Source organism: Scyliorhinus torazame, chromosome 16 (assembly GCF_047496885.1).
Source record: "Scyliorhinus torazame isolate Kashiwa2021f chromosome 16, sScyTor2.1, whole genome shotgun sequence".
Lineage (NCBI taxonomy): Eukaryota > Metazoa > Chordata > Chondrichthyes > Carcharhiniformes > Scyliorhinidae > Scyliorhinus > Scyliorhinus torazame.
In genome coordinates this window covers 192,912,934-192,933,073 of record NC_092722.1, presented here as the reverse complement: position 1 = coordinate 192,933,073, position 20,140 = coordinate 192,912,934, and the positions used below count along the sequence as shown (strand labels likewise).

Here is a 20,140-nt window from a genome sequence, read left to right as displayed (position 1 = left end):
ATTTATTTTTTTTAGTTTGAGTTTCTCGTTTCCTCCCAGGGCCATCAGAGACTGAATGCCAGTGGTACTCTGCTTTTTCAATCCAATCAGCATTCGGCAGTATGAGCCTAGACAATGACCATCAGCAGAAAATCTGACTTTGGAGGGCATTATGCCTTTCACAACCTCCATATGCCCCTGAATATTCTTCAGCCAAAATACAGTATGGGGGAGGTGGTGGTATTGTCACTGGACTAGTAATGCAGAGACCCAGGGTAATAATCTGGGGACCTGGGTTTAAATTCTACCATTGCTAATTGAGAAATTTGAATCCAATAAAAAAAATGTCTGGAATGAAATCATTGTATAAAGTTACATCCTTTATCATAGAATTATCATTGAATTTACAGTGCAGAAGGAGGCCATTCGGCCCATCGGGTCTGCACCGGCCTTTGGAACGAGCACCCCACCTAAGCCCACATCTCCACCCTATCCCCGCAACCCAACAACCCCACCTAACCTTTTTGGACACTAAGGGCAATTTATCATGGCCAATCCACCTAACCTGCACTTCTTTGGACTGTGGGAGGAAACCCACACAGGCACGGGGAGAAGGAAATCTGCCTCCCTCAACTGGTCTGGCCTACATGTAGCTGACAGAAATGTGGTTGACTCTTAAATGCCCTCTGAAATGGCCCAGGGCAATTAGGGCAACAAATGCTCACATGTCAGTGATACCCACTTTCTACAAATGAATTAAAAAACAATAATGGCGGTGAATTTATGCACACAAAGATCCCACAAATACCGGCGTCCATCAGTCTGAAATTAGGTGATATGCTCATAAGTTGAGCCATTTTAATGTTATTTCATAAAGATATAAAGTACAGAGGAACCCATTTGACAACACCAGCTCTTTGAAAAAGCTTCACAAATAGTTCCACTCCTTCATCCCATGTTCTTCCCTCACAGTCCGTGAACTTTCCTTTTTAAAGTATTTATCCAATTTCCCTTTGAATTTGCTTCCATCGCTTTCTCAGGCAGTACAGTCGAGATCACAACAACTCACTGTGAAAAATAAAAAATTCTCCTCATCAACCACTACCAAGTGTATTGTCTATTTCCTCCATTAACCGAGCCTACTGCCAGTGAAAATAGTTTCTCTTTATTTCTCTGAGGAATGCCATGTCTGAATTTCCAGTTTCTCCACATAATTGATGTTCCTTATCCCTGTGGCGCACCTTTCCGGCAAATCTCCTCTCATGTCTTGTTCAATAATACTGCAAGGCACAAGAAAAACTGATAAATGTTCACACTGTCACCTCCCACCTCCAAACTCTCTGTTGCACCATTTCCTACCTTATTCTGGTTTGTTTATAGTTCTGGGGTCAGTGCCCCTTTGAATGTTGCCTTTTGTTGATTCCAAACTTCAAATACTCAATTCTGCACATTTTCCACAAGCTGAGTTTAAAGCTGTCAATCTCCTCACGGCACAGTGGTTAGCACTGTTGCATCACAGCGCCAAGGATCTGGGTTCGATTCCCCTGTCTTGGGTCACTGTCAATGCAGAGTCTGTACGTTCTCCCCGTGTCTGCGTGGGTTTCCTCCGGGTGCTCCGGTTTCCTCCAACAAGTCCCGAAAGACGTGCTGTTAGGTGAATTGGACATTCTGAATTCTCCCTCTTGTGTCCCCGAACAGGCACCGGAGTGTGGCGACGAGGGGATTTTCACAGTAACTTCACTGCAGTGTTAATGCAAGCCTACTTGTGACAATAAAGATGATTATTATTACTTCGATATCTCCCCTTCCTCTTTCAATCAACAGAGTTTTTGAAAGCTCAGCCCACTGTCACCCACCCACTCATTCCCAGCTGGCCTCGTTCTACTCTTCTCAGCCTTGCTGTTGACTTTGATCCTTCGCCTTGGTTGCTGGAAGTACAATATAAAGAGGATGAGTATGCATACATGAAAAATATTATTGGCCTATTAAAATGAGAAGATAAAATGCTCAATCCAGTTCACCTAAATCTGCATTTGATCCTAACATCCCCTTTCTGAAGATTGCTGCCTTGTCACAGTGTAATGCTTTCGTCCTTTAGTGCAGTTGACATATTGCACTAGCTGAATAATGTCACTGGAGCTAGCTGGCATTGCATTCCATATATTCCAATCTACATGAAGTAGGTGCTGTGTCTGGGTTTCCTGTGTTGATTGCTTCACTCCTGCAAAATTCTGGCTTTCCCTTGGATTCTGCTGTATCAACAATAACTTGCATTTATATAGCGCCTTCAATGTAGTGAAAATTTCCCACGGCATTTCACAGGAGTGTTACGCTATCCGGCTACATTTGACACATGATGAGGAATTGAGGCCTTTAACTAAAACCGCAGCCACTTGGATAGATTGGTGAGTGTTAGGGAGTGAATTCCGGAGTTTGGAGCCCAGTTGGAGGTACGTTGAGGCGAGGTGAATGGGGAATGAATGGAGAAATAGTAACCACCTTCCTGATCAAGATACAGATAACGATTTCTTTTCCACCTGTGGGCCGAGACAGTGGGCGGGATTCTCCGGCCGCACCCACCTGGCAACCGGAGATTCTGGCCTGAGGGCAATGGGCCTTTACGTGGTCCGCGTCCCGTCCGTGGCGATCTTGTGGCGGGTGCGGCTGAAGAATCCAGCCCAGTGAATGTTGATAGATCCTTCAGTTTGCCCAGGGGAGGGCCTGGTCTGGTCCTCACCTATACCTTCTATTCGAGCCACTGGACTGCAATGTTGTTGTCATTCATCTCAAGAGGCTTGGAATATAAAAGCAGGGATGTACTTCTGAAGCTTTATAAAGCATTAGTTAGGCCCCATTTAGAATACTGTGAGCAATTTTGGGCCCCACACCTCAGGAAGGACATACTGGCACTGGAGCGGGTCCAGCGGAGATTCACACGGATGATCCCAGGAATGGTAGGCCTAACATACGATGAACGTCTGAGGATCCTGGGATTATATTCATTGGAGTTTAGGAGGTTGAGGGGAGATCTAATAGAAACTTACAAGATAATGAATGGCTTAGATAGGGTGGATGTAGGGAAGTTGTTTCCATTAGCAGGGGAGACTAGGACCCGGGGGCACAGCCTTAGAATAAAAGGGAGTCACTTTAGAACAGAGATGAGGAGAAATTTCTTCAGCCAGAGAGTGGTGGGTCTGTGGAATTCATTGCCACAGAGGGCGGTGGAGGCCGGGACGTTGAGTGTCTTTAAGACAGAAGTTGATAAATTCTTGATTTCTTGAGGAATTAAGGGCTATGGAGAGAGAGCGGGTAAATGGAGTTGAAATCAGCCATGATTGAATGGTGGAGTGGACTCGATGGGCCGAATGGCCTTACTTCCGCTCCTATGTCTTATGATCTTATGGTCTTATGGTCTAATCCAGAGTGGGAGGAAGAGTGGGCACAGAAGTGGATTTGGAGCTCAGAAGGAACACGTTACACAGTTGTAAAGTAAATCTGAGATGGGCAGCAGTGAAGATGGAGTCTGAAGATGAGAAAGGTATTTGCTAACATGATCACAGGGGGGTGTGAGATGAGTTTTCCCTATTCCTGTTAGATTGAAAGCCAGTTGCCAGAGTTAAAAGAGCACATTGCTGGTAATTGTTCAACCCTTCTGAACATTTGCCTTCTGAGACTGGGATTTGGCTCAGTTCCAGTCCATAAAAGCAAGATGAAAGGAATCATCCTGACATTCTGCCCTGCCACCTCCAGAGGTATCCATTCCAGAAATAAGAAGAGACAATTCCAGTCACTTACATTAATGACCCATTTCCTTAAGTATTTAAAGGCAGCAAAATACACAGGTTTATAAAGATACAATTATGATTATACACCCTGTAGCTAAAGTAACAAGACTTGAAACACTTTTGTAATACGCTCGGAGAGTGAACACAAGGTTATTACTTCCAAGTGCTACTTGGCTTGTCATTTGGTACCAGCAGTGGCCCAGTGGGTTGTGCTCACCCATCCAAGCCGGAAGGTCATGGCTTCAAATCCCACGTGCGAAACCCGAGCACAAAATTCAGGATGAGACTTCAGTCAGAGGGAATGCTGCACTCAGAGGTACCGTCTCTCAGATGAGGTTTAAAATTATAGCCCTGCCTCCTCTCTCAAATGGTGTAAACTTTGAGAGGAAGTGTGGGGGAAATCTTTCATTTCCCAGCCAACATCATTCAAACATGTTAATCAGCCATTATCACATTGCTGTTTGTGGGCAAATTGGTTGCTGAATTTTCCACATTAAATCGTTTTTTCTACATTGCAAAAGCACTTCACTGTGTGTAAATGTTTTTTGGGGGCATGAGTAAGAAAAGGGAGGAAATCTGTATTAAATGGTGCAATCTAATACAGGTTTCATCCTCTTCTAACTGAACCTAGTCATAGCCTTTGTAACATGCACAGTGGGTGCAGAGAAATGTCAGCGTGAATCATAATGGCCATCTCAATAATCCAGCCACCTCCTTTTTATCTTCCAAAGTAACACTGTTACACTTTCCCCCACTGCCAACATGACCAGAAGCATAACTGAGCTGACCAACACTCTGCCTAAAAGTGCAGGCTAGAGTCAGAGTGGGTGCTGTGCTTTGAATGGCCTGTCTCCTCAGCATAGCCATCTAAAAGGCAAGACCGTGAAGGAGCCATCTCCATTTGCCTGGATGCAGCAACAACAACACTTGAGTTGCTTGAAAAAATTGAGGAGAAAGCAGGCCCGATTGAGGCCCGCCACAGGACTTGGTTTCCACCCTCACTGCACTTATAAGATGCTTTTCAGAAAGTTCCTAACCTGTGTGCTGGTACGGTCAGAATTTATTGCTCATTCCTAGTTGCCCTCGGGAAGGTGGTGGTGAGCCGTCTTCTTGAACTGCAGAATTTCATGTGGTATTCTTGGGAAAGGTGTTCAAAGAAGCCTTGGTGAATTGCTGCAGTGCATCTTGTAGATGGTACACAGGGCTGCCACTGTGCAGCGGTGGTGGAGGGAGTGAATGTTTAACAAGGTGGATCGGATGCCAATCAAGCGAGACTGCTTTGCCTTGGATAGTGCCCAGTTTCTTGAGTGTTGTTGGAACTGCACTTGTCCAAGCTCCTGGCTCGGGTCTTGTAAATGGTGGACAGGCTTAGGGGAGTCAGAATTTTGACCTCTTATAACCATAGTATATATATGGCCGGTCTGGTTAGTTTCTGGTCAATGGCTACTCCCAGGAGCATTCGTGCAGTCATCAGAAAACATCCGCATTTCTGAAGTTATGATGGAAAGAAGGTCATTGATGAAGATGTTTGGGCCTAGGACACTACCCTGAGGAACTCCTGCAGTGACATTGCGGGACTGAGATGATTGATCTATGACTCCAACCAGTGGAGAGTTTTTACTCCTGATTCCCATTGCTTTCCGGGCTCTTTGATGCCATACTCGGTCGAGTGCTGCATTGGTGTCAAGGGCAGTCACTGTCACCTCACCTCTGAAATTCAACTCTTTTGTCCATCTTTTTATTCATTCGATGTGGGTGTCACTGGCGGGGCCAGCATTTATTACCAATCCCTTAATTGCCCTTGAATTGAGTGGTTTGCTCGGCCATTTCAGAGGAGCATTTAAGAGTCAGCCACATTGCTGGGAATCTGAAGTCACATATAGGCCAGAACACGTCAGGATGGCAGATTTCTTTCCCTAAAGGACATGAGCGAAGTTGTTACGACGATCGTAATGGTCATCCTTGGACTTTTAGTTCCAGATATTTTTCAAATTCAAGTTTCACCATCTGCTGTGGTGGGTCCTCAGAGCACTACCCTGGGTCTCTAGATTACTAGTCCAGCAACAATGCCACTATGCTGCTGCCTCCCCTCCCATGTTTGGACCAAGGCTGTAATGGGCGGCACAGTAGCTCAATGGTTAGCACTGTTGCTTCACAGTTCCAGGGTCCCAGGTTCAATTCCCGGCTTGGCTCAAAGTCTGTGCGGAGTCTGCACGTTCTCCCCGTGACTGCGTGGGTTTCCTCCGGGTGCTCTGATTTCCCCAAACAAGTCCGTAAAGACATGCTGTTCGGTAATTTGGACATTCTGAATTCTCCCTCAGTGTACCCGAACAGGCACCGGAGTGTGGCGACGAGGGGATTTTCACAGTAACTTCATTGTAGTGTTAATGTAAGCCTACTTGTGACAATAAAGATTATTATTATTATAATGAGGTCAGGAGCTGAGTGGCCCTGGCAGAACCCAAACTGAACGTCAGTGAGTAGGTTGTTGCTGAGTAAGTGCCACTAGAGAGCATTGTCGATGATCCCTTCCATCACTTTGCTGATGATTGAGTGAAGACTGATGAGGCTTTAATTGGCCGGGATGGATTTGTCCTTTTCGTGGATAGGACATACCTGGGCAATTCTCCACGTTATTGGGTAGATGTCAGTGTTGTAGCTGTACTGGACCAGCTTGGCTAGGAGTGTAGCAAGTTCTCGAGCATGTTTTGAGGACTGTTGTTGGAATAGAATGAGGGCACACAGTGGAAATTCCAGAAAGGGATTTTCTTCCCTCAGAGGGCATGAGTGAACCATTATCCAGTACTTTCAGCTCGGGATATTATGGAGTGAATTGAATTGGCTGAAGTCTGGCATCTGTGATGCTGCGAACCTCAGGAGGAGGCCGAGATGGATCATCCACTCGTCAATTCTGGCTGAAGATAGTTGCAAATTCTTCAGCGTGGTGGCGATCTTCAGAAGGAGCTTGACTTGACCCTGTCAGACTTTATGGGACCAAGAGTCAAAATTGAGGATTCCCAAGGCAACTCCCTCCCGACTGTGTATATCACTGTGTGCCACCTCTGGTGGGTGATTAATGGGACAGGACACACCGAGGGATAGTGATGGTTGTGTCTGTAAGGTCTGATTCTTGGAATCTGATTATATCCTGCTGCCTTATGAAGAGGAGTCATGCTGGTCTTGAAATAACTCTCTTTCTCACTCCACGACCAGCATGATTTTTCAGCAGGTTCTGGTTTATTGTTTGACTAGTCTGTGGGACAACTCTCCCAATTTTGGCACAAGCTCCTAGACGCGAGTAAAGGGCACTTTGCAGGGTCGACAGGGCTAGGGTTTGCCGTTGTAACTTTGGTAACAAAGTCGATGGTGGAGGGTCCATCAGAATTCATTCCTTTTAGACGTGTAGCAGTTTTTGGTACAACTAAGTGACTTGCTACAACTGAGTTGCATTTAAGAGTCAGGACTCGTATGTGAGGCAAACCAGGTAAGGATGGCAGATTTCCTTATGGAAATTCCAGAAAGGGATTTTCTTCCCTTAGAGGGCATTAGTGAACCAGATGGGTTTTTATGTTAATCGACAATTATTTTATGGTCGCCATTACTGAGAATAACTTCATAAGAACATAAGAACAAGAAGTATGTAACTCAGCCCCTCAAGTCTGCCCCACCATTCAATATGATCATGGCTGATTTATTAATGAATTCAAACCCGACCACTGTAGAATTTGGACCCATCCCTCTGGATTATTAGTGCAGTAACATGGCCACTATGCCACTGCCTCCCCCCCTTGTATGTTGTGGATAGGACACACTACAGCCATGGTGCGCTAGTGCTCACAGCCACTGACCTGTAACCCAAGTGCAAGTCACTAGAATTGAAGGGTAAAGAGAAGACTTGCTGGCTTTGCAAAGTTGGGGACTGCCACCCAGGCTGAGGATGGCTGACTCAGGCCCAGGAACTCCCTGATCTGTGGAACTTGGTACTTCACCAGCTGATGTAATTACTCATTTTGTTAGACCGACAGTAAATGGAGCCCATTCTGGCTCAACTTTAAAAGGAGCTAGTTCAGTACATTTTAAGGGAATTGGATGCCAGACAGCCAGCAGTAGATCTATTTGATTCACTGGGGCGGGGAGTTTAGCGGTGATGGTGGTGCAGATGGGAATTTTGTTTTTAAGAAAAAACTTCACGATCAATATAATGATCTCTGAGGAAAGAATGCCCTTAATGGGCTGGATAGACGTCTGTTTCAAACCTCACTGTGGTCTTAACTGCTGCAGATTCTGTCCCAGCTGGGAGGGACAATATTGGAAAATTTAGTTTTTTTAAACCAAACACGTTTTCCAGATCTTGTGTAACAGGATGTGACAAGGTCATTGTCATTAAACTGCGCTGGTAACTCTTACAGATTGATACACGGGGGCTGTTATACTGCGCATTATTCTATTTCAGTTCAGTATTGCTAATAATGTCACTATGTAGGAGCCATCCATTAGAATACATTACAGCTTTTTAGCCATGGTTATTGCTCTGACAGCTTAAAGAGTGACAGTACTGCCATGAATATTCACATCGTTGCTTCTTTGAGCACTCCTCCTCAACTTCCAATAGGATTCCTTCCTCCCTGCAGCCCCACTATGTTACAATGAAGCATCTGTGCAAGTCTATCGCATTCAAGTAGTTGTTTGGCAGCATGGAACTTGAGTATTGCTGAAGATAGAGACATCTCTCGTTTTCAGCGATGCGATTCTCATTTCATATTTTGAATACATGGGAAAAGACACCATTCAGCCTAACCAGTCCCTGCTGGTGTATGTGATCCACTCGCGTCTCCTCCAACCAACCCCCATCATTGTAACCCCCTATTCCTTTCCCCCCATGTGTTCACTCCGCATCCAACCCCTTATTCCTTTCCCCCCCATGTGTTCACCCCGCATCCCTTAACTGAATCTATAGCACTTGCTTCAACCACTCCCTCCTGCAGTGAGTGCCACATTCTCACCACTCTCTTGGCAAAGAAGTTTAGACCACTGGCGTAGTGGAGATGCAATTGCACTGGAAAGGGTACAGAAGAGATTTATGAGGATGTTGCCTTGACTGGAGAACCTCTGTTATGAGAAACTATTGGATAGGCTACAGTTGTTTTCTTTGAAGTAAAGGAGGCTTAGGATCTAATTGAAGTGTATAAAATTATGAAGTGTCAAGATAAAGTGGATGAGAAAGCTGTATTTCCCTTGCTGGAGGGATCCATAATTGGGGGCATAGGTTTAGAGTAAGAGGAGGTTTAGAGAAATTTGATGGGGAAGCTTTAATCCAAAGGGCAGTGGGAGTCTGGGATTCACTGCCTGAAAGGATACAACCCTCACAACATTTGAAAAATACTTGGCTATGAAGTGCCATAGCCTACAAGGCTACAGATCAGAGCCAGACAATGTGATTAGACTGGGTGGTACATTTCTGATACAGTATTGACACGATGGGCCAAATGGCCTCCTTCTCGTGGATCTCTGTAGATCTGTATCAGCCTTTGTCTCTGATGGGTGCACTCTTGCCTCTTTGGGAGGAGATTGTAGATGTGAACACATAGGGGTTTATTTAGTGATCTTTAGGGTGAGCCTTGTACAGTGGAAGTGCAAGTATCAGAATTGACAGTTCCACCCATTTGTTGCTAGTCTGGTGGCAAAACAATTAGGTTGCCATCCCGTAATGTCACTTATCGTATGGCCAGCCAAAGCTGCTGTGCCATAGCTATCAGATTCAAATTGAAGAGCAATTCATCTCCAATGGTGAGGCATTCCAATATTATGGAACTTGACTCGCAATTTTTACTTTGGGTGGGATTTTCCAGCTCTTCCAGCTGATGGAATCTTCTGGTCCAGCCGAAAATGACGACCCCCCCCCCCCTCCACACCGGCGGCGGGTTCCTTGGTGGGGGGGACACGTGAGCCACGCTAAAACCCCTTAGACATCGGTGGGCCTGGAAGATCCCGCTGGTAGCCACCTCTGCCACCTGAAAACATGACCCGGGGGAAGAGGTGAGGAAAATCTCGCCCGTTGTCTCTCCGACCAAAATGGGATCATTTAGTGTTGAATTTGACGCCGATTTAAAAACTATGCTCCTTAAAACCTACCTGATCTGTCCTAATATCTCTTTACATGGTTTGTTGCCAAACTTTGTTTGATAACCCTCTCGTGATGTGCCTCAGAGCGATTTACTACATTAGTGGTCCTGTAATACAGCAACATGTTAATGTTATTCAAAATAATTAGAATTATTTTATGTATTCATGCATTTCCACATACATATTTGTTATTTATTATTTGCCAGTTTTCTAATGGCCTGACATTATATCCGAACATGTCAGACAATTCAATGCTTCGGGAAATTTGAGGCTTTTCTAATTACCGTATATTTTCCTGTTCCCTAGGCAGCACCGTGTGCATTATGGGACGGTTCTGTCCTATTAACAGCTCAGTATCTTTAGGAATCAGAAAGTGAGGACAGGCTGATGGGAGCTGGGTTTTATTTTTGACCAACCCAGATCACAAATATCCTGGCACAAATCAAGGAACAGTATAAATCAGTGCTGTGGAGAGAATATTCATATTGGGGACTGATGGCCTTCTCAAGCAGTTGATCCAACAGTTGTGTTAGGTTTGGTTTGGAGGCAGCTTAATGGGATATTGCTCTGGATCATGAGGAACACCAGCTACCCTGTCCTCTCAAAGCAGCCCCACGTCACCCCACCCCTCAAAGTCTCATTCCAGCAACCCAGCTAATACTCTGACATAGCAATTTATTTTAAGTTTAAGGTGTTCTAAGTTTAAAAAGCTGTTTAACAATTTTTTCAAAATTTATGCCCCAGATTTCTGGCGTTCAATTTTTCTCTCCTTTTTAATGTTAAAACTCCCACTCTCATAAATGACCATTATTCCTAAAAAAGAGAGGCAGATTACTGAAGCTTTTTGTCTTCTGTTCATCAGGACAAATGCAAGAGTGCAAAATTTCAGGACTGTGATGTCACTGGCAGAGGATTGTGATGTCACAATGGGTAGTGATGACAATGACAGAGGACTATGATCCCCCATGGGGCAGTGATGTCACTGGCAGAGGGTTATGATGTCACATGAGGCCATGATGCCCCTGCCAGAGGGTTATGATGTCACATGGGGCCGTGATGTCACTGACAGAGGGTTATGATGTCACATGGGGCCGTAATGTCACTGGCAGAGGGTTATGATGTCACGTGGGATGTTGATGTCACTGACAAGAGGGCTATGATGTCACATGGGGCGGTGATGTCACTGGAAGAGGGTTTTGATGTCACACAGGAACAATAATATCATGGCAGAGAGGCCTCGCAAACTGATCTGTTCCCACACTCCTATTGTTAGTCTGAAAGCATACAACCTGCTTGCAATGGAAATTGAAATTGCTACTTGTAGGGCAGTAGTTTGTGGAAATATTAGGGATGATGTGATTCTGAATTATTCAAGCTCTTTCGAATATAAAGTTTAAACACACAACAGTGTAAGAATGATATACTCTGAGCTGTTTGGAAATCAGTTTGATGGCAGCTTTTATTTTATCGAAGCTTACTCTCAATCCATACTCTTCTGAACCTCTAATGTTTCTCCCAAACTCCAAACTGACCCTCCCCACAGCAACATCGCGTTCAAATCGAAAGACAACATGTGCTTGGTTTTTTTAACTCATTCCTTCGCAGCACCTCGAGGCTCCCTCAGTTACCCCCACATTCTCCAGGATTTTACGGTCCTCAGATCATTGAACCAGTTATTACATCATTGGTCCTGTTGGTCTTACTATCTTTGTCCCGATTGGTGTCCAGGTTAATGCCTCCATATGTCAGTAACTAGTGTGCCTGTCTCCTCAGGTGTTGGAGGTGGTCCGCTCCAACTATGACACGTTGACGCTGAAACTCCAAGATGGGCTGGACCAGTACGAACGTTACTCAGAACAACCCAAAGAGGCGGCCTTCTTCAAAGAGCTGGTAAGAAGGCAACTTTCAGCCGTTCAACCACGAACCATGCAATTAAAGAACAGAAAGAAAGATTGTGTGTTTCGAAACCTTTTTTGTAGGTCTCTTTACAGCAATAAATTGCTTCTTGAAATGTAGTCATTGTTTGAGTGTAGGACATGCAGTAGCCAATATATGCACTGTACATATTGTGCATATCCCACAAACAGGAGTGCAATTATGATCAAATATTGTGTTGTTTTTAGAGTACCCAATTCATTTTTCCAATTAAGGGGCAATTTAGCGTGTTCAATCCACCTAGCCTGCACATCTTTGTGTAGTGGGGGCGAAACCCACGCAAACACGGGGAGAATGTGCAAAATCCACACGGACAGTGACCCAGGGCTGGGATTGAACCTGGGACCACAGCGGCGTGAGACTGCATTGCTAATAAACTGCGCCACCGTGCTGCCCCTATTAAATATTGTGTTAGTAATGTTGATTGAGGAATAAATATTGGTCAGACAACACAGGAGAATTCCTTACTATATTTTGAATAGTAGCGATCTTGTACATCTAGTACAATATTGCACATTGGGCGGTATGGTGGCACAGTGGTTGGCACTGCTGCCTCACAACGCCAGAGATCCGGGTTCGATTCAGACCTAGGGTGACTGTGTGGAGTTTTGCACGTTCTCCCCGTGTCTGCGTGGGTTTCCTCCGGGTGCTCCGGTTTCCTCCCACAGTCCAAAGATATGCAGGTTAGGTGGATTGGCCATGATAAATTGCCCCTAGGTGGGACTACAGGGATAAGGTTGGGGATTGTTCTTTCAGAGGGTCAGTGCAGGCTCGATGGGCCAAATTGCCTCCTCCTGCCCTGTAGGGATTCTATGACCTACCTGGGAGGGCAGCACTCCCTCAGTATAGCACTGGGAAGGTCAGCCTGGATTTCATGCTCGAGTCTCTGGAGCCCAAAGTTTCTTTGTCTCTGAAGTCAGTGTTACTCACGGAGCCATGGCTGCACAAGGCGAGAAATCTCTGGTAAAACAAAGGGACATTCTGCAAAATCAATAATAATAATAATCTTTATTATTGTCACAAGTGGGCTTAAATATAGCAGATGCTGAAGATCTGAAATACAAACGGAGAATGCTGGAAGAACTCGGCAGATCCAGCCGGATGTGGAGAGAGAAGCAGAGGGAATGTTTCAGATCTGTGAGTTAAGGAAAGGTCACAAATCTGAATTTTTAAAACTTATTTTACATTATTTTACAGGATGTGGGCATTGTGGTTAGGTCATCCCTAATCATCCTTGATCAGGTGGTGGTGAGCCACCATCTCGAACCGCTGCAGCCCGTGTGTGTAGGTACACCCACAGTGCTGTTAGAGAGGGAGTCCCAGGATTTTGACCCAGCAACAGTGAAGGGACGGCCGTTACAGGGTGGTGTGTGGCTCGGAGGGGGAAGTTATATGTGGTGTTGTTAATTCTTCTTATCTCTGTGTAGAGATGCAGCCTGACCCGCTGAGTATTTTTTGAGCCTCTCTCTATCAGCACTGTACAAGGGAATAGTGTAGATGGGCTTTAGAGTGGTTTCACAGGTCGGTGCAACATCGAGGGCCGAAGGGCCTGTACTGCGCTGTAATGTTCTATGTTCTATCACTGAGCTGATTCTCTCTCCTCCCACAGGTCCGCTCCATCAGCCTTAATGTGAGGAAGAATCTTGCTGTGAATACATTAAGCCAGGAGATATTGCTTAAAGAATTCTCCACCATCTCCTGAAAGTGGTCTCTGCCTGTCAGCCTCGTATTCTACCTTTGGTTTATCTAGCACACCAATGTTCTGATTCTTTTTCCAGTGGATTATTGTGTAATGATTTATTTTTTTAAAAATACAGTTGGATTCTGCGATTGACTTCCTGCGGTGCATGTTGTGTGTGGCATTCTGAATTCCATCAGACCTAGCCTGCCTTCGCAGCGGCAGAGGGGGACCCGAACTATGCTCTCTTGCACTGCGTACGTGGGATCGGACACTCGGTACTGGCTTACGTTCAACTCATTGAATTGCTCGCCGCTGATTTTTCTAGAGCTGAAAGCTTGGGACTGGCAGCACAGCGAGGTGACGCAAATGTGCAATGCAGGCTTGCCGTCACCTGAGTATTATTTTTCTTCTCTTCTCTTGCTCGGGGCTGAGAGCTGCTGTGTGACTAGATTCTGCAGTTACATTGTGTGCGAGAGGCTTGGTGTGTTTCAGAGTTATAAGTCCCAATGTCAGGCTCACAACCAGCTCCCATGGTAACCCACAGCACACGTTTACAGAGAGGTGACTCCCTGCCGGGACCGGGATCCCTGCGGACAATCTGAACTTGGTGTTGGGAGTTGAACTGGGCCGCTCCAGTGTGTGACGGTTCGTTGTGTGTTGGCTCAAACTTTTCACACTGATCCCAATTTGCTGTGTTTACTGGAAGTTCCGGCTTCCATATTTTAGTGTGGAACATGTTTTGGAGATTAGAGAGCATATCATGTTTTTTAGGCATCCATCTTTCTTCCAGCTCCGGTTAGGGGTGTCATTCAGTTAAAATTCAGAACTCTGTTTGAGTCTAGAGAAGGCCATCAGAATCCAAAAGCGAAAGGACAGGTTTGCTCATATTTAATAGAGCTCCAGTGTAGGTTCTCGCTTTGGTTTTACTCTTTTTAGAGGCAGCTGGGCAATGATAAGGGAATGTACTGTCGACTTCAGCATCTCTGGGTCAAAGAAGCAATATTCAACACGTGGGTGCTGGGTGAGAGGGAGTGGGGGCTGCGAATGGATGATGAGAGGATGGTCTCAGCCTCTAACACCCAGCCCACGATTGGACGCCCTGCCAATTCCCTCCGGCTACACTCAACCCTTATAAGACGTCGGAGGGTATCCCACTGCCCACGAAGCCTTGCCCCACAGTGAGTCCATGGCTACTGGGGAAGAGAGACACAGCGGTGGGTGGGAGAGCTGCATGGAAGGAAAAGGTGCTTTTTTTGTCTAATTGGGAGGATATGACTCTGGGTTCGAGGCTGCTCCAGTGACAGGTCTCAGTTGGGAATGCAGGCTTTCGCTTGCTGATAAAATTCAAGGCAAGGGAAAAGCTTGTTATAATTCAGTCCTCAGCTTCATGCGAGTGAGCCCTGTTAGATTACCATATATCATGGTCTACAGTGCTGCATTATAATGCATCACTAGAGCTCTATGCTGATAGCATTGTAATACAGCGACAGTAGCATTGTACGCTGCCAGTGTCATTTGTATTGAAGTTCAGGTATTCCTCTTCAGTCTGTCTCAGTACCACAAGAAGTGGTACATTTAACAGCTGAACCGTCCGACATGGAGCACACGGCTTGGGTTAAAAAATATCACCACCCACAAGGAAGGGAGAGAGAAAGAACTTACTTTTCTGTAACACCTTTCACAAAGTCAGGGCACCTCGAAGGGCTAGACAATTTTTTTTTTATTTTTTTTTAAAGTGTGATCATTGTAATGTAGGAAACGCATCAGCCATTTCCACACAGCAAGATCCCACTATTACAATGTTGTAATGCTGGAACCATTTTTTTGTTAGCGCTTTGAAATAGTGGGATCTTTTAGTCAACGCGGCAGACATGTTTGAAAAACGAAACCTCAGACAGTGCAGCACTCCACTGCACTGGAGTGTCAAGCTGAGTGTCCTCGGGTCTGTGGAGTGGCACTTGGCCACACGACCGTCTAATTCATAGAATAGCTACGGAACAGAAGGAGGCCATTCGGCCTGTCATAATATCTGTGTTGATCTCTGAAGGAGCAATTCATCTAGTGTCAGTTCCCCGCCTTCTCCGCATAACCCTGCACGTTTTCCCTTTTCAGGTAATCTAATCCGTCTTGAATGTTGATTTCTGGTTCGCAATCTGTCCAGCAGCGTGGACAGTTTCTCCATATCTACTCTGTCCGAACCCCTCATGATTTTGAATACCTTTATCAAATCTCTCTCAACCTTCTCTTCAAGGAAAACATTCCCACCTTCTCCAATCTAGTTCCTCGTCCCATGGATCATTCTTGTGACGCTTTCCTGCACCCTCGCCAATGACTTTACACGCTTCCTAAAGTGTGGTGCCCAGAATTGGATGCAATACTCTATCTAGCCCAGGCCAAATAGTGTTTTATGCAAGTCTAACAATAACTTTGTTGCTCTTTTATTCAATAACCCTGTGACTAAAGCCTGGGATAATGTCTGCTTTATTAGCCATTTTCTCAACCTGCTCCGCCACCTTCAATGATTTATTGGGCACCCAGGTCCCTCTACTCCACACCCCATTTAGAATTGGATCCTTTATTTTATATTCTCTCTCCACGCTCTTCATCAGAGTGAATCACTTCATGCTTCTCTGCGTTAAACTTTATCTGCTGCCTGTCTGCCCATTCCACCAACTTGTCTGTGTCCTTTTAAAGTTCTAAACTATCCTCCTCGCAGTTTAGAATGCTTCAGGGTTGCATCCTCTGAAATATTTGACATTGTGCCCTGTACACCAAGGTCATTCATACAGATCAGGAAAAACAAAAAGTCCCAACACTGACCCCTGGGGAACTCCACTGCATACCTTCGTCCAGTCCGAAAAACATCCCTTATCCACCACTCTCTGTTTCCTGTCACTCAGTCAGCTTTGTGTCCATGTTGCTACTGTCCTTTTTATTCCATGAGCTCTAACTTTGGACACAAGCCTGTTGTGCATGACTGTTTCAAATGTCTTTTGGACGTCCATGTACACATCAACAGCATTAACTTAATCAATTCTGTCTCTTAACCTCATCTAAAAGCTCAAGCAAGTTATTTGAACACTATTTTCATAGAATTTTTTTTTCATAGAATTTACAGTACAGAAGGAGGCCATTCGGCCCATCGAGTCTGCACCGGCTCTTGGAAAGAGCACCCTACCCAAGGTCAACACCGCCACCCTATCCCCATAACCCAGCAACCCCACACAACACTAAGGGCAATTTTGGACACTAAGGGCAATTTATCATGGCCAATCCACCTAACCTGCACATCTTTGGACTGTGGGAGGAAACCAGAGCACCCAGAGGAAACCCACGCACACGGGGAGGATGTGCAGACTCCGCACAGACAGTGACCCAAGCCGGAATCGAACCTGGGACCCTGGAGCTGTGAAGCAATTGTGCTATCCACAAGGCTACTGTGCTGCCCCCTAACAAATTCCTTTAACAAATTGTTATAATCTTAAATTGCCGCAAAGAGAAAAGGTTAGGAGGAGCCACAAGCTTGGATTTCTTCAAAACGCGATGCGAGGTTTATTCAGGCGATGTTGCTCACGCACGCCGGAGAGGATAACTAAAACCCGCGCAAACATTCTGCTGCCGTCACTACCAATCATGTGACATTCCACCAGCATGGGTGTATTACATAAATACATAACACTCCTCCCCTTTTACTACTTTATGACAAATGACAACTTTTCTAAACATTTAAACAACAGACCCAATTAAACATTCGATACTGTGAACCATTATTTTTTTTGTAAATTTATACGATTTGATAAGACAGTCTCTCAGGTGGATGTTTTTCCTTTTGGGATGCACTCGACATTCTGGAATCTGGCTACTTGAGACCTTTGAAGTGTCTTCTCTTTCTTCAGTCAGTTGTTACTTCAGTGTCCGTCTCCATTGGCATTGACAATTCCTCAGAAACAGAATCTGAGTTTGTCTTTGCGATTGGAGTCCATTCAGAAGTGTCACTGCCTAGATTTTCCGATGGAAATACTTCCCGGGAAGTTTCAGTGATTTCACGTTGTGAAGCTGGTACTTGGTCGGTATGACGTCACCAAACTCTCACCATCAGGCCGAACGCTGTACGATAAAGGAGCTGTTTTATCTCGGATAACTGCAGGTACCCATATCTCATTTGTAGTATAGCTTCTTGCTGGCACTCGCTCTCCTTGAGTAAATACTCTTTTTAGAGTTTTGTTCCCTCCGAGCAATCTGTGCTTGTTCTGTGCATTCTCTGAAGTATCAGGAGGTATCAAAAAGTCTAACTTTGTCCTTGGCTTTCTTTTGAAAAGCAGCATTGTCGGTGATCTCTGTCGTTGCGTGTGCGGTGTTTCGGTTTGATATCAAGAAGTGATTCACTCGTCTTGACAATGTAACTTGATCCTTTGTCTTGATTGAGTGTTTAAGTGACTATGATTCGCTCGGCCTATTCGTTTGTTGAGCGATGGTGCAGAGCTGGCTTGATATGCTGTGTACCATTTCCTTTTAACTAGTATTCAAACTCCTTGGAAGTGAACGGAGTTCCATTGTCACTTACAACCTTCTCCAATCTCATAAATATTTCATCCACCTTTTCAATAGTTTGTTCTGTCATCGTGAATTTTATAATCACTACTTCTGCCCATTTACAATGGGCATCTACAACTAGACCAGTGTAGTCTATGTGTATTCTCTGACATGGCTGCGCGGCCATTCCCACTGATGTACGGTTTGAGGTGGTGGAGCGTTTCTTAGTTTTGCACAGGACTGACATTTTCTCATTTTCTCTTCGATTTGAGCATCCAATCCTGGCCACCAAAAATAACAGCGTGCCAGTCCCTTCGTCCTCACCGCACCAAGATGTTCCTCATGTAGTTGACTGAGGATTTTGTTCCACAAGCACAGGTGAATAATCACTCGGCTTTCCTACAATAAAACTCCATTCTGCACTGGCAGCTCCAGTCTTCTTATGATGCTGGGCTTGAGATCTGGATTTTTACCATGTGTGTCTGTCATTGTTTCTTTTAGGACCACGTCCATAACCTTCCCCATCACTGGATTGGTTCTTATGTATCTCTGTACTTGAGATTAATGCACAGGTACATTATCCACCTGTGAGAAATACAGAGTGTTGGCGAAATTTTCTTCGGTGTCTTGCTTGATTTGTAACGGCAATCTTGACGAAGAATCCGCATTCACTTGTTGCTCCGATTTACGATTGTGAATGTCACATGTTAGAATGCCGATAATGTCAATGGCCATGTCTGTAACCTACTAGCTGTAACCTAAAGAAGGAGCACTTTGAATGGCCCGAATATTGTTGTCAAGGCTCAGTGATCTATCAAGAGAGTAAAATAATGTCCACAAAGGTAGTGGTGAAACCATACTCCTGTAAGGACCCTTCCTGTTGATTCCCTTATTTGGCATTTCTTTATTTTTGCTGTTATCATTTTGATCCATGGATGCTTAATGGACATTAAGTCGTGCGGGGGAAGAAAGGAAAACAAAAGTTACAAAAGAGAACACCAGAACTCTGACTTTTCGGCACCCGGGAGGTCGGTGGGACTCGGGTCGATCAGTTGGCTGGTGCCAATGAATTGGCCAAAAGGCTGCATTTTGCCCAGTAACAGGTGGTGATTGGATCCTGCCTGAGTGTCATGATTTTCAGAGAGCCTGCGGAAGAGCAGTTGGAGTCCTGGATGCTCAGAGGAAGGAATCTGCTTTCCTCTCCTTCGTGTTTTCTCCAGAAGAGCTGCATAGCTGTACACAATCTACATGAATCTACAGTGAAAACCTTGAACTGAAAGCCCACATTGACGGAAAGCATGCTATAATGCAACCATATGTGTGTGTGTGTGTGTGACAGTTAGTGTGAGTGTGTGTGTGTGTGTGTGTGTTTGTCTGTCTTGTATGTGTGTGTGTGTTGTGTGTTTGTCTATCTTGTATGTGTGTGTTTGTTTTGTGTGTGTGTTTGTCTTATGTGTGTGTGTTTGTCTTCTGTGTGTGTGTTTGTCTTGTGTGTGTGTGTGTGTTTGTCGTGTGTGTGTGTTTTGTGTGTATGTGTTTGTCTTTGTGTGTGTTTGTCTTGTATGTGTGTGTGTGTTTGTCTGTCTTGTATGTGTGTCTGTGTGTGTGACTGTGAGTGTCTGTGTGTGTGCGTGTCTGTGTGTGTGCGTGTCTGTGTAGAGGGTGGGACAAGCTTAAGTAGGGGGAGTTAGGAATTGGATAAAAGTTAACCTGTTGTATTTGCTGCATATTTAATAAAAGTTATTGTTATTAATAAACTTAATTTTGTTTAAATTTGCAAACCTGGTGACTAGTTATTGGGCAGTTCAGGTGGTTTTCTCAGAGTTACTTTTTAATTTCAATTGTGTTGTGACTCCGGGTCAATTTGGACTGGAATTGACCGTGCCCTAGCCCAGGGGGTCATGACATAATGTAGGGACTCTGGTTCGGGATATTTGGAACGGTAGATGGCGTCATTTGGGTTTCAGTATAAATTAAATAGACACCAGGTTTGTAGTAATATAACAGAATGACTCTGGAAGCTTCAGGTGGACAACTTGACTTTGATTTATTTAAAAGGACTTCAAAAAGACAAACTAATTGAATTGGCAGGTAAATTAAAAAT

At 44.9% G+C, this 20,140-nt stretch overlaps 1 protein-coding gene across 1 annotated transcript in view; it reads left to right on the top strand.

Moving 5' to 3' along the window:
• Nucleotides 1-19,817, top strand: part of armh3 (armadillo like helical domain containing 3) — a 193,922-nt gene extending 174,105 nt beyond the window's left edge. The window contains exons 25-26 of the mRNA XM_072479710.1: nt 11,661-11,777; nt 13,432-19,817. Of these exons, the coding sequence (XP_072335811.1) occupies nt 11,661-11,777; nt 13,432-13,524 (210 nt within the window). The 3' untranslated portion in view covers nt 13,525-19,817. The remainder of the gene's footprint in view (nt 1-11,660; nt 11,778-13,431) is intronic.
• The last annotated feature ends 323 nt before the right edge of the window (nt 19,818-20,140 follow it).